Source organism: Colobus angolensis, unplaced genomic scaffold (assembly GCF_000951035.1).
Source record: "Colobus angolensis palliatus isolate OR3802 unplaced genomic scaffold, Cang.pa_1.0 Scaffold239, whole genome shotgun sequence".
Classification (NCBI taxonomy): domain Eukaryota; kingdom Metazoa; phylum Chordata; class Mammalia; order Primates; family Cercopithecidae; genus Colobus; species Colobus angolensis.
The window spans coordinates 21,957-33,741 of NW_012115588.1; the positions used below are offsets into that span (position 1 = coordinate 21,957).

The window sequence follows — 11,785 nt, forward strand, 5'->3', positions numbered from 1 at the left end:
TCACCATGTTGGCCAGGCTGGTCTTGAACTCCTGACCTGGTGATCCGCCCACCTCAGCCTCCCAAAGTGCTGGGATTACAGGCATGAGCCACCGTGCCCGGCCAGAACTAAGCATGCTTTATAGGTCTGCATGTGTGCATTCCTAGAAAAGAGCCCTAAGGAAACACATCAGCCCAGCAGAGTGCGATTCCCTCCTGGAAAAGCCTAGGGCGAAGGGGGAGACCCAGGGAGCACTTGCTCTCCCTGTAACATTCTTCCCTTCTACAGTGACACTGTCACTTGCTAAATTTTAGAAATAAAAAGACTATATTAAAAACAAAATGATTCATTTTCTACCCCCAAATAAAAACAGAATCATGGGGTGGTGGTCCTGGTGCCACCACTCATTAGCTGTGTGACTTGGACAAGCCAGGGTCACCTCCTGGGGCCTCACTTTCTCATCTGTAACATGGGGTGACCATGACCTCCCCCCGCAGGGCTGCACAGGTGTCCAGGAGCACGGCTTTGTGAGCCCGGGCAGACTGACCCACCACCCCGTGTCTTGTCCTCTGCAGGATGAAAGCGTGACTCAGCTTGGTCAAGAGCTGGCCCAGAAACTGGGGCTGCGAGTTCGCAAGGCATATAAGAGGCCCCAGGTAGGTGGGCTCGGGACCCTGGGAGGGTCGGTGTGGATGTGAGGAGGTCTGAAGCGAGGGACCAGGCACCGTGGAGAAGGTGGGTGAGGGTGGCCAGGGCCAGGTTAGGACAGAGGGGAGCGACAGCAGGTGATCTTCCTTGTCTGTTGGCTGAAAGCCCTGGAACCTTTCAGAAAAGGAGATAGCAGCCACCGCTTCTAGCTCACCCTAGACTCCAGCTGTTGAAAACTACTCCCTCCCTGCGCTGGCTGACTTTAATCACCTGGAGGTGGCCTGAGTTGACACTGGCGTCCTTCAGCATTATGTTCTAAAATAACCCCCATATGGTGCAAATTTGAAGTGTCGGTATCTGTTTGGCTGGTTCAGATCCACACAGATTTATTTGGCACCTGCCAAGGGCCAGGAGGCTGCACATGGGAAAGCTCGTGACTCGAGTCTCTCTGTGACCTTGAGCAAGTTAGTTCATCTCTTTCCACCTTGGTTTCCTCATCCGGAGGATGGAGATAATTTATGCCCACCCCAGAGGGCTCATGGGAGAATTAAAAAGAGAGGTGCCTCACGCCTGTAATCCCAGCACTTTGGGAGGCTGAGACGGGCAGATCACCTGAGGTCAGGAGTTCGAGACCAGCCTGATCGATATGGAGAAACCCCGTCTCTACTAAAAATACAAAAATTAACCGGGCGTGGTGGCACATGCCTATAATCCCAGCTACCCAGGAGGCTGAGGCAGGAGAATCACTTGAACCCGGGAGGCAGTGGTTGCAGTGAGCCGAGATCACGCCATTGCACTCCAGCCTGGGCAACAAGAGTGAAACTCCATCTCAAAAAAAAAAAAGAGAGAGAGAGAGAATGGGCTGGGCGCAGTGGTTCATGCCTATAATCATAGTACTTTGGGAGGCTGAGGTAGGCAGGTTGCTTGAGCTCAGGAGTTCAAGACCAACTTGGGCAATATGGCGAAACCGTCTCTCTCCAAAAAGTACAAAAATTAGCCTGGTGTGGTAGTGCGCGCCTGTAGTCTCAGCTACTTGGGAGACTGAGGTGGGAGGATCACATGAACCCCAGAGGTCAAGGCTGCAGGGAGCTGAGATCACACCCCTGCACTCCAGCCTATGAGACAAAGTGAGACTCTGTCTCAGAAAAAAATTTTAAAAATTAACAAATAAATAAAAAGATAGAATGTTTGAGACGGTGTCTGGCATGGTGCGTGACACACAGTAGAGGTGTGCAGGGAGGTCCTCTGCCCAGGTCAAGGTTGGAGGAAGAAAACCCCAGAATCTGACCCAGAGAGACAGAGCAGGTGACCTCCGGCAGGCCTGGGGACAGGGACTCAGGGGACACTGCAGATCCCAGCTGCCTGTGTCAGGGCTTCTTTCCTGCCCCAGCTAAGGGGACCTTGAGCATCTTCTCAGAATCTTTACCTCTGCCCACCTCTCTCCAATCTCTGGCAGGAATTGGAAACCTTTTCTCTGCTCAGTAATGGCACTGCGGCTGGCGTGGCAGATCAGGTAGGACTGGGGCTGAGCCTACCTGTCTTGATTTATCCATTATGAGAGGTTTGGATTCACTCTCTCCAGGTATAAATGACCTCAGGCAGCGGGTCCAGGGGCCTCCGCCTCCCCAGGAGGTGCCTCCCATGACCACGGGGGCAGGGTGTGGGGACAGGCCATGGCTGCTGTTGGCAGAGAGTGGTCATTGCCGGGGAGCCCCTGGGGGCAGCCTTACTCATGAACCCTGGCCAGGACACAGTCTGGGCACCTGGTCCCACGTGCCTACCTTCTGCCTCCCGCCCCACATTTCCTGCTGTGTTGCTTTTTTTCTCACCAGCCTTTCTGCAGGTTCAGTCCCCTGGGCCTCGAATGTCTTCCTCTTCCCCACCCTGCCTTTCTCTAGCTCTTCGCTTTTCAAAGCCCAGCTCAAGGGCATGCCCCTGCTGAAACCCATCCTGCTCTCCCTGGCTCAGTGACTCTGCTGGGGAGGGGCAGCTGAGGCTGAGGATTCTGACGAGGAAGAGCCCAACTGGGCCCTGCAGCCTTGGGCAGGTCCTTCAAAGTCCACATTCTGAAGTGCGGACCATCCCTCAACAGAAACAAGGGAGGAAAGGGCTTGATAACCCAGCACACGGGACCCAGCAGGAAATGAAGTGGGCAGTCACTGCAGAGAGCTGCTGTGCTGTCCCGAGCTAGGGACTCCTCCTAAGGGCCAAGACAGGCCTGGCTCATCCCGGGAGGTGGGGCAGGGCCTGGCACACGACTAAGACCCCTGCCCCCTACTCACCACACAGGAGCTGCTCAGGTAGACTTTGAGGCTTTCTGGAAAGTGAGGGATGGGCTATAAGAGCACTGATGGAACCCGAGGTCCTGCCACCTTGTACGTTAAGGGAAACTGAGGCACAGAGTGGGGCGGGGACAGGGCCAGTGTCACACAGCGAGGTAGCAGCAGGCCTCCCTCCTCCAGAGCTTTGCAGCACTTTGTTTCATTCATTCCACAAGGAGGCCCACAAAACACTCTTGGCCCTGGGCCTGAGAGAGCTGCGTCCTTGCCCTCAGGGGCCTCCCAGCCTGCAAAGGAGGCAGGTGATGATCTGCCTTTGTAGCACTCATGGTATGTGTGCCAGGCACGGTGGCTCATGCCTGTAATCCCAGCACTTTGGGAGGCTGAGGTGGGTGATCACTTAATTTCGGGAGTTAAAGACCAGCCTGGCCAATATGGTGAAACCCCATCTCAACTAAAAATACAAAATTAGCCAGGCGTGGTGGCGTGCACCTGTAGTTCCAGCTACTTGGGAGGATGAGGCAGGAGAATCACTTGAACCTAGGAGGCTCAGTTTGCAGCAAGCCGAGATCACGCCATTACACTCCAGCCTGAGAGACAGAACAAGACTCCATCTCAAAAACAAAAGAAATTATTAGGCCTGGCACATACCAGGTGCTCCAAAGAGGAAACATTAAATGAATGAGAAGTGATTTGTCTAAGTTTACCCAGTATGGGCCAAGCACTGAGCTTGGGGTTGGGTATGTGATAAACAAAACAATTCTGTTCCCTGCCTTCAAAGAGCTCACAGTCCAGGAGGGACATTAGGACATTAGCCAGAACATTTCTGGTTACAAACCGTGATGAGGAGGACTCTGAAGGCAGAGTGTGGGGAGACCTGAGCCATTGCAACTGGGAGGCCTGATTTAGACAGGATTCAGTGACATTTAAGCTGAGACCGGAAGGTTGAAGAGTTAGGGGCAGGTGTGCAGGTGAAACAGCATTCCAGACCGGGGGAAGGTGTTTACAAAGACCCTGAGGCCTGGAGGAGCTCAGAGTGTGGGAGGAACCAACGCCAAGGCAGGCAGCCCCCTGGGGGTCCTGGAACAGGAGATATAAGCCAGACCGCTTGGCCCCTGGTGAGAAGCTCAGTCTTAGCCTTGGGAAGGCACTGAAGGGAGGCAGCATTAATTCTATTCATTGATTCAGAAGGTATTTATTGAGTACTGCTTTGTACCCAGTGTCAGTTCAGACACTGGGAATAGAGCACTGAGGTAGCTTCTCATCACAGCAAGCGGAGCTGGGGCTGGGCAGGCACAGCAGATGCTCAAAAGATATTTGTTGAACGACTGATGACTGTGGCCAGGGGGCCACAGCAAATATGGGCTGAATGCCCAGCTCTCCAGGGCCAGGCCTCAAAGCCCTGCTCAGTCTGCAGCCAGATGACCACAGATGGCGCCATACCTGGCACCAGGCATTCCCAGTCCCAGCCAGGCCGTTCACCCATCCCTGCAATCTTTCTGGGCTCCTCCTGCACGTTCATAGAGGTCAGGCGGGGCATGGTTAGGGAGGGCTCTAAGAAGCCCACAGTGGAGAGGACCAGTTCAGACCCTGCCTCATGAACTCAGTTTGCCCAACATGGTACACACATGTGCACGTGCACACACGGAGTGGCCCTAGGACACATGAGGGCAGGGTGGTGTCCCAGCCAGAGCCCCTGGCCTTCTGTCAGTTGTGCACAGACACAGGTAAATGCAGGCTGCAGGGGTCCTTGTAGGTTCTCCACCATGAGCACCGTATTTGTTCAGCCGGCTGGTCATTCCACATGTGCACCTGGAAGTGGGGATGGTCCAGGCTGTGCCCTCAGGGAGCTTCTTATGACCCAGGAGCCAGGCAGAGGCCCTACAAGACGGAGTCTGTGCAAGAGCTGCCTCTGGCAGTATGGGGAGCAAGATGCAAGGAGGGCTGTGAGTTCCAGGAACAGAGAGCCCACGGCAGCCTTGGTGGGAGAGGGCTTCAGCAAGGCAGGGAAGCAAGACTAAGAGGAAGGGAGAGCTGGAGAGGGGGGAAACGGCACTCATGACCAGGGACACAGCCTGCGCAAAGGCTAAGCAGCAAGAGAGACAGACACCCCAGACCACAAGACCAGTTCTTCCCATGGGGCTCAGAATAGCCCGGGCTCTGCAGTGGGACGTGCTTTGTTTGGCTCAGATCCTGAGCCCGCTCCTTATCTACGCAGGCCACTCCACCCCTCAGAGCCTTAGCTTCCTTCTCTTTCACAGGGGTCCAGTACCTGCCATTTTTGTGGAGGTTATAGAATTACAGTGGGTCAGTGTGAAAGCTCCCAGCAGAGCATCTGCAGGAGAGATAGAACTCCATAGACCTTTGTTGCTAAACGGATGTCACCAGAAGGAGTGCCATGCAGAAGGGCAGGAAGAGTGAGGCTGGCAGGCTGGGATGATGGCTGGGCAGGAGGGCTGAGAAGGTGACTTTGTCCTGTATGACCTGGGAGCCATGGGCATGACCTAGCAGGGAGAATCACCGCTTTCCCTAGAGATGTTCATCTGGTACCTCTCTTTTCCCTCAAAGACTTTATGTGCCGGGCGCAGTGGCTCACGCCTGTAATCCCAGCACTTTGGGAGACTGAGGCGGGCGGATCACAAGGTCAGGAGATGGAGACCATCCTGGCTAACACGGTGAAACCTCGTCTCTACTAAAAATACAAAAAAAAATTAGCCGGGCGTGCTGGCGGGCGCCTATAGGCCCAGCTACTCGGGAGGCTGAGGCAGGAGAATGGCACGAAGCCGGGAGGCGGAGCGTTCTGTGAGCCGAGATCACGCCACTGCACTCCAGCCTGGCGACAGAGCAACACTCTGTCTCAAAAAAAAAAAAAAAAAAGACTTTATGTACTTACCATGACGATAGCAGCTCTGTGATCCAGCATGGCGGCCTTGGTTTGGCAGCCAATCTGTGGTGAGCAAACACTCCAGAGACTGAAGCGCACACATTTGCCATGTGCTCCATGGCAGGCTCAGATGCGGGAAGGAGGTGCAGGGTGTTGGTGCAGGTGTGGGTGGGGCATTGTACGGTTCCAGGGGACAGACTCAGGGCAGGCTCTTGGATCAGACAGCCCTGCTCTGATCTGTGCATGGCAACTTTCTGGGCTGACATTTCCATGCCATGGGGATGCTAACTCGCAGGGCGCCTGGACCGAGGGCTAAACCCCACAGTGGGTGTGAGATGCTGGCCTGGGCTGGCGTGAGGCAGGATGCCGGATGAATCTAGCTCCTGGTCCTGTGGCTGCTGGTCCTGGGAAAGGAAGGCTAGTGGTGGAGTCTGGTCCTCCATCTGGCCCTCTGTGGGGACACAGAAACGGCGGGGCCCCCCAGGGCCTTACCAGGGAAGCAGGACTTGAGCTGGACTATGAAGGACTCAGAGAAAAAGGGGAGGTTGTCAGGACAGGGAAGGATGCACCACGGCCTGAAGTTCGGAGCGTAGGAGCTGGTGAATAAAACACCAGCTCTCCCAGGCCAGTTTCCTGATAGCTGGGACTCAGGAACTTATGCTCTGCATAATAAACACAGGCCAGGCACGGTGGCTCACGCCTGTAATCTCAGCACATTGGGAGGCCGAGGCGGGTGGATCATTTGAAGTCAGGAGTTTGAGATCAACCTGGCCAACATGGTGAAACCCTGTCTCTACTAAAAAATTCAAAAATTGGCTGGGCACGGTGGCTCACGCCTGTAATCCCAGCACTCTGGGAGGCCGAGGCAGGCGGATCACGAGGTCAGGAGATCGAGACCATCCTGGCTAACACGGTGAAACCCTGTCTCTACTAAAAAATACAAAAAATCAGTTGGGCGTGGTGGTGCGCACCTGTAGTCCCAGCTACCCAGGAGGCTGAGGCGGGAGAATGGTGTGAACCCAGGAGGCGGAGCTTGCAGTGAGCCAAGATCACACCATTGCACTCCAGCCTGGGCAACAAGAGCAAAACTCCATCTCAAAATAAATAAATAAATAAAAATACAAAAAAAATAGTCAGGTGTGGTGATAGGCGCCTGTAATTCCAGCTACTCGGGAGGCTGAGGCAGGAGAATTGCTTAAACCCGGGGGGTGGAGGTTGCAGTGAGCCAAGATCGTGCCACTGCACTCCAACCTGGGCAACAGAGCGAGGCTCTGTCTCAAAACAAACAAATAAACAAACAAACAAAAAAGCACTTACAAAGCACTTCCTGTGTGCCAGGCCCTATTCTAAACTTTTCACACATAGCAATTCATTTCATCCTGATAGCCTTCCCCAGCAGTGAGTGAAGCAGGCCCAGAGTGGATGGGGAACTTTGCCTAGGCTGTCCAGCCTGCTCAGGCCCAGGTTCCCTCTAGCAGGAAGGCAGTGGGATCCCACCTGGGCTGCATCCCCTTCTCTGCTTCCTGGGGGACCTGGGGCTACCATGGGAGAGGAGAGCGTGGGGACCCAGGGAGAGGGCACTTTTGTCTTTGAACTGGAAGCCATCTGTGGTGCTGCATGGGGGGCTTGGTATGACCCTTGCCGCCTTCACCAGGGTGAGGACCCCACCCCGTGGCAGGTGGAAGCCAAGACTCAGAGGTTCCCTCCCTGCCCTTCACCAACCCTCCCTAGAGGGGCAGCTGTGGCGCTCCACTGATCCCATGCTCCCACCTCCTGGCCCATCCAGCCCCTTGCTGGGCACCACAGGGGTGAGGACCCAGCACGTGTGAGGGCTTTTTTTTTTTTTTTTTTTGAGATGGAGTTTTGCTCTTGTTGCCCAGGCTGGAGTGCAATGGCTCGATCTTGGCTCACCACAACCTCTGCCTCCCGAGTTCAAGTGATTCTGCTGCCTCAACCTCCCTAGTAGCTGGGATTATAGGCATGTGCCACCACAGCTGGCTAATTTTGTATTTTTAGTAGAGACGGGCTTTCTCCATATTGGTCAGGCTGGTCTTGAACTCCTAACCTCAGGTGATCTGCCCGCCTTGGCCTCCCAAAGTGCTGGGATTACAGACATGAGCCACCACTTTTTTTTTTTTGAAGTGGAGTTGCCCAGGCTGGAGTATAGTGGCATGATCTCAGCTCACTGCAACCTCTGCCTCCGGGGTTCAAACCATTCTCCTGCCTCAGCCTCCCAAGTAGCTGGGGTTACAGGTTCCTGCCACCATGCCCGACTAAATTTTGTATTTTTAGTAGAGATAAGGTTTCACTATGTTGGCCATGCTGGTCTCAAATTTCTGACCTCAGGTGATCCGCCCACCTCGGCCTCCCAAAGTGCTGGGAGATTACAGGCATAAACCACCACGCCCAGCTGCATGTGAGGGCTTTCATCTCCCCTGGCACTCTAAGTGCTCCTGGGTGCCGGGTCAACAGCACAGTCATGTGGGGAGGAGCTGGTCCTGGGTGCCGGGATCGGGGCCTTCCCAGCCACAGAGCCATTGTGGCCCTCTCCCCACAGGGAACTTCTAATGGATTGGGGTCCATAGATGACATCGAAACAGGTAATGTCCCTGATATGAGCGAACAAGTGGAAATTGAGGCCCCAGATTGGGGGCCACTCAGCCCCCCACCCCTGATGTCCCCTAGAGGTCAGGGGAGTCAAGTCCTCTCCCCATCCCAGCCCTGTAGATGAGAGGGCCTTTGAGGGGTTCCCCACCCTGATACTCCCTGAGGCATGAGAGAAAACAGTGGGTTGAGAGCCACAGACCTGCTCAGGGAGGGGAGGGCATCTCTAGCCTGGCGGAGGGGGTTGCTGCCTCTTAGTGGGTGCAACAGTCCCATGGCCTTCACTCCAGGCTGCCTGCACATCCCTGCCTCTTCCAAAGCCCTTTCCCCTCCTCTTCCTCATTGGCTTCCAGAAAAGTTTGCCTTTTTAAGAGTGTCCCTTGGAGAGGGCATTGCTTACCCCAGAGGAAGGAGGCAGCAATAGTGGACATTCAGGCATTGAGCCTGGGCCAAGCGTTGACATCACAGGACTGAGGCCCCGGCCAGCTCTGGGGCTGTGGCCTTCCTTGACCACTCCCTGAGCGTCTGCCAGTGGGATCAGCCGATGGGGAAGGCAGGGCTCCTGGGAAGAGCTGAAGGAAGAAGGGAAGGTATTGGGTGAGCCTCGTGGGGCTCAGGATGCCTCCTCCACCCCCACCAAGCAGTGCTCCCCTTCATCTCTTGCCCACCCCATCCGCAGACTGCTATGTGGACCCTCGAGCCTCCCCGGCCCTCCTCCCCTCCACGCCCACAATGCCCCTGTTCCCTCATGTTCTGGACCTGCTGGCCCCCCTGGACAGCAGCAGGACCCTCCCCAGCACCGACAGCCTGGATGACTTCTCAGATGGGGATGTCTTTGGCCCAGAGCTGGACACCCTCCTGGACTCGCTGGTGAGCCACACCGCCCTCCTTGTGCTCCCCTGAGTCCCTCTCCCCGCCGTGTCTCCATTGTCCCGGGGTGCAGGGGAGGCCCCCATGCTCATGTCATGGTTCTCAGGAGGAGGCCTCAGTAGGGACAGAAATGAAGCTGCAGACTGGGCACAGTGGCTCATGCCTGTCATCTCAGTACCTTGGGAGGCCAAGACAGGCGGATCACTTCAGGTCAGGAATTCGAGACCAGCCTGGCCAACATGGTGAAACCCCGTCTCTACTAAAAATACAAAAATTACCCGGGCATGGTGGCGCATGCCTCTTGTATCAGCTCCTCTAGAGGCTGAGGCCGGAGAATCGCTTGAACCCGGGAGGCGGGGGTTGCAGTGAGCCAAGATCACGCCACTGCACTCTAGTCTGTGCAATGGAGCAAGACTCCGTCTCAAAAAAAAAAAAAAGAAAAAAAATGAAGCTCCAGAATGTGTGGCCAGAAGGGACCATAGTGAGCACTGCTCCCCCGTGGGACAGGCTGAAGCCAGGGCACAGAGTGCAGGTCTCCTTGCTTCCCCAAGTGCCTGATGCTGCCCAGGCCTGGGCAGTCCTGTTTTCCTCTGACCCTTCCCTCTGTCCCTGCCTCGTAGTCTCTGGTCCAGGGTGGCCTGTCTGGCAGCGGCGTGCCTAGTGAGTTGCCCCAGCTGATACCCGTGTTCCCCGGCGGGACCCCACTGCTACCACCTGTGGTGGGTGGCTCCATCCCTGTCTCCAGCCCACTGCCCCCCGCCTCCTTCGGCTTGGTCATGGACCCCTCCAAGAAGCTGGCCGCCTCTGTGCTGGATGCCCTCGATCCCCCGGGCCCCACGCTGGACCCCCTGGACCTGCTCCCATACTCGGAGACCCGACTGGATGCACTCGACAGCTTTGGGTCGACACGAGGCTCCCTGGACAAACCTGACTCCTTCATGGGTAAGGCCATAGGTGGGCATGTTCACCCTCCCTGGACGGGTTGCACAGTGCTGTGGTCTCTCTGGTCCCTGGAGAGTGGAGTGGAGTTACAGATCTGTCTGTCCCCATTACCCCTTAGCAATCCGGGGCCACGTCTATGCGCTGCTGTCTCTGCAGTGCTCGGCACAGTGTGGCTGGGCCTGAGGGGCGGGTGTCTTCTTCAAGACCAAGCAGAGGACAGCTATGACAGTCCAGGCCTCTAGACTCCCAGTCTGGTGCTCCCTGCCCAGCCTCCCAGGACCCTGGGTCACCAGGCTGGTGAGATCCCATGGGATGATCTGAGGCTGGGGGCAGGGCACAAGGTCATGGCCTCCCACAGCACCACTCTGGGCTGGGTGCCAGGGACCCAGGGAGGAAGCCGGGTTGTCTGGGCCCTGGTGGGGCTAGCTTTCGGCAGTCGGACACAGCCCAGGGCACTCGACTGAGAGGGCTTAACGGGACAGTGGGGGCGTGGAGGGGATTCACTCAGCCTCAGGGCCAAAGGAGGCTTCCTGGAGGAAGTGGTCTTGAAGGAAAAGCTCTTGAAGGCGGGGTCTTGAAGGAAAAGTTCAAGTTCTCTGCCTGCCAGGCAGAGGAAGCAGGGGCACTATCCTGGCACAGCACGGCGCGGGGCTGGCTGATAAGGAGAGCAGCTGGGGTGGGGGCCTTGGTCTCCAAGGACCTGGGAGCCAGCTAAGGAACTTGGGCTTTCTCCTAGGGCAGCAGGAAGCCCTGGCAAGTTTAAGCAAGGAGTAGACACACTCGGGCTGGGAGGCATCTTTGCCCCAGGGTAGTGGAGAGGAGAGGATAGAGTCGGGTTCAGCGGGAGTGGGAGAGGACGTGTGGCCTGGAGGCTTCTCTGAGTTAGCAACACATAAGGGGAAGCCCTAGGAAGGCTCCTCACGCCTCAGAGCCAGAGCCACTGACCCCTATGTCTTCTCCCTGCCCAGAGGAGACCAACTCACAGGACCACCGTCCCCCTAGCGGTGCTCAGAAACCAGCCCCCTCGGTGAGTGACTGGAGTGGGGATCCAGGCCTCTCATCCCCTGCTGGGGGCTGTGGGTTCTAGAGTCGGGGAATGAGCCGTCTGCATGGGGTAAGGTGCTGTATTCCCCATGGCGGGCACCCCCAGAGGGGATGGATCAAAGATGGTTACCTCGTGTCCTTCCTCACCAAGCCATGTGCTGGGCAGGCACACAGAGGGCACCATTGCCCTTGTCTGGTGGAATAATTCAAGTCTCAGAGGGTGAAGTGACTTCCCCAGAGTTAGTAGCATCCCTGGTCTCCAGACTCAGCCAGGTCCTGAGTTTAAAAGAGCATCTGGTCCAGGCGCGGTGGCTCACGCCTATAATCCCAGCACTTCGGGAGGCTGAGACGGGCAGATCACAAGGTCAGGAGATAGAGACCATCCTGGCTAACACGGTGAAACCCCGTCTCTACTAAAAAATACAAAAAATCAGTTGGGCGTGGTGGTGCGCACCTGTAGTCCCAGCTACTTGGGCAGGAAGCTGAAGCTGGAGAATCGCTTGAACTTGGGAGGCAGAGGTTGTAGTAAGCTGAG

At 56.2% G+C, this 11,785-nt stretch overlaps 1 protein-coding gene across 1 annotated transcript in view; it reads left to right on the forward strand.

The window, feature by feature from the left end:
* The window catches only part of ZC3H7B (zinc finger CCCH-type containing 7B), a 41,781-nt gene that overhangs the window by 11,408 nt on the left and 18,588 nt on the right, over nucleotides 1-11,785 (forward strand). The window contains exons 5-10 of the mRNA XM_011945072.1: nucleotides 555-635; nucleotides 2,084-2,140; nucleotides 8,348-8,390; nucleotides 9,074-9,264; nucleotides 9,885-10,206; nucleotides 11,175-11,233. Coding sequence (XP_011800462.1) covers nucleotides 555-635; nucleotides 2,084-2,140; nucleotides 8,348-8,390; nucleotides 9,074-9,264; nucleotides 9,885-10,206; nucleotides 11,175-11,233 — 753 coding nt within the window. The remainder of the gene's footprint in view (nucleotides 1-554; nucleotides 636-2,083; nucleotides 2,141-8,347; nucleotides 8,391-9,073; nucleotides 9,265-9,884; nucleotides 10,207-11,174; nucleotides 11,234-11,785) is intronic.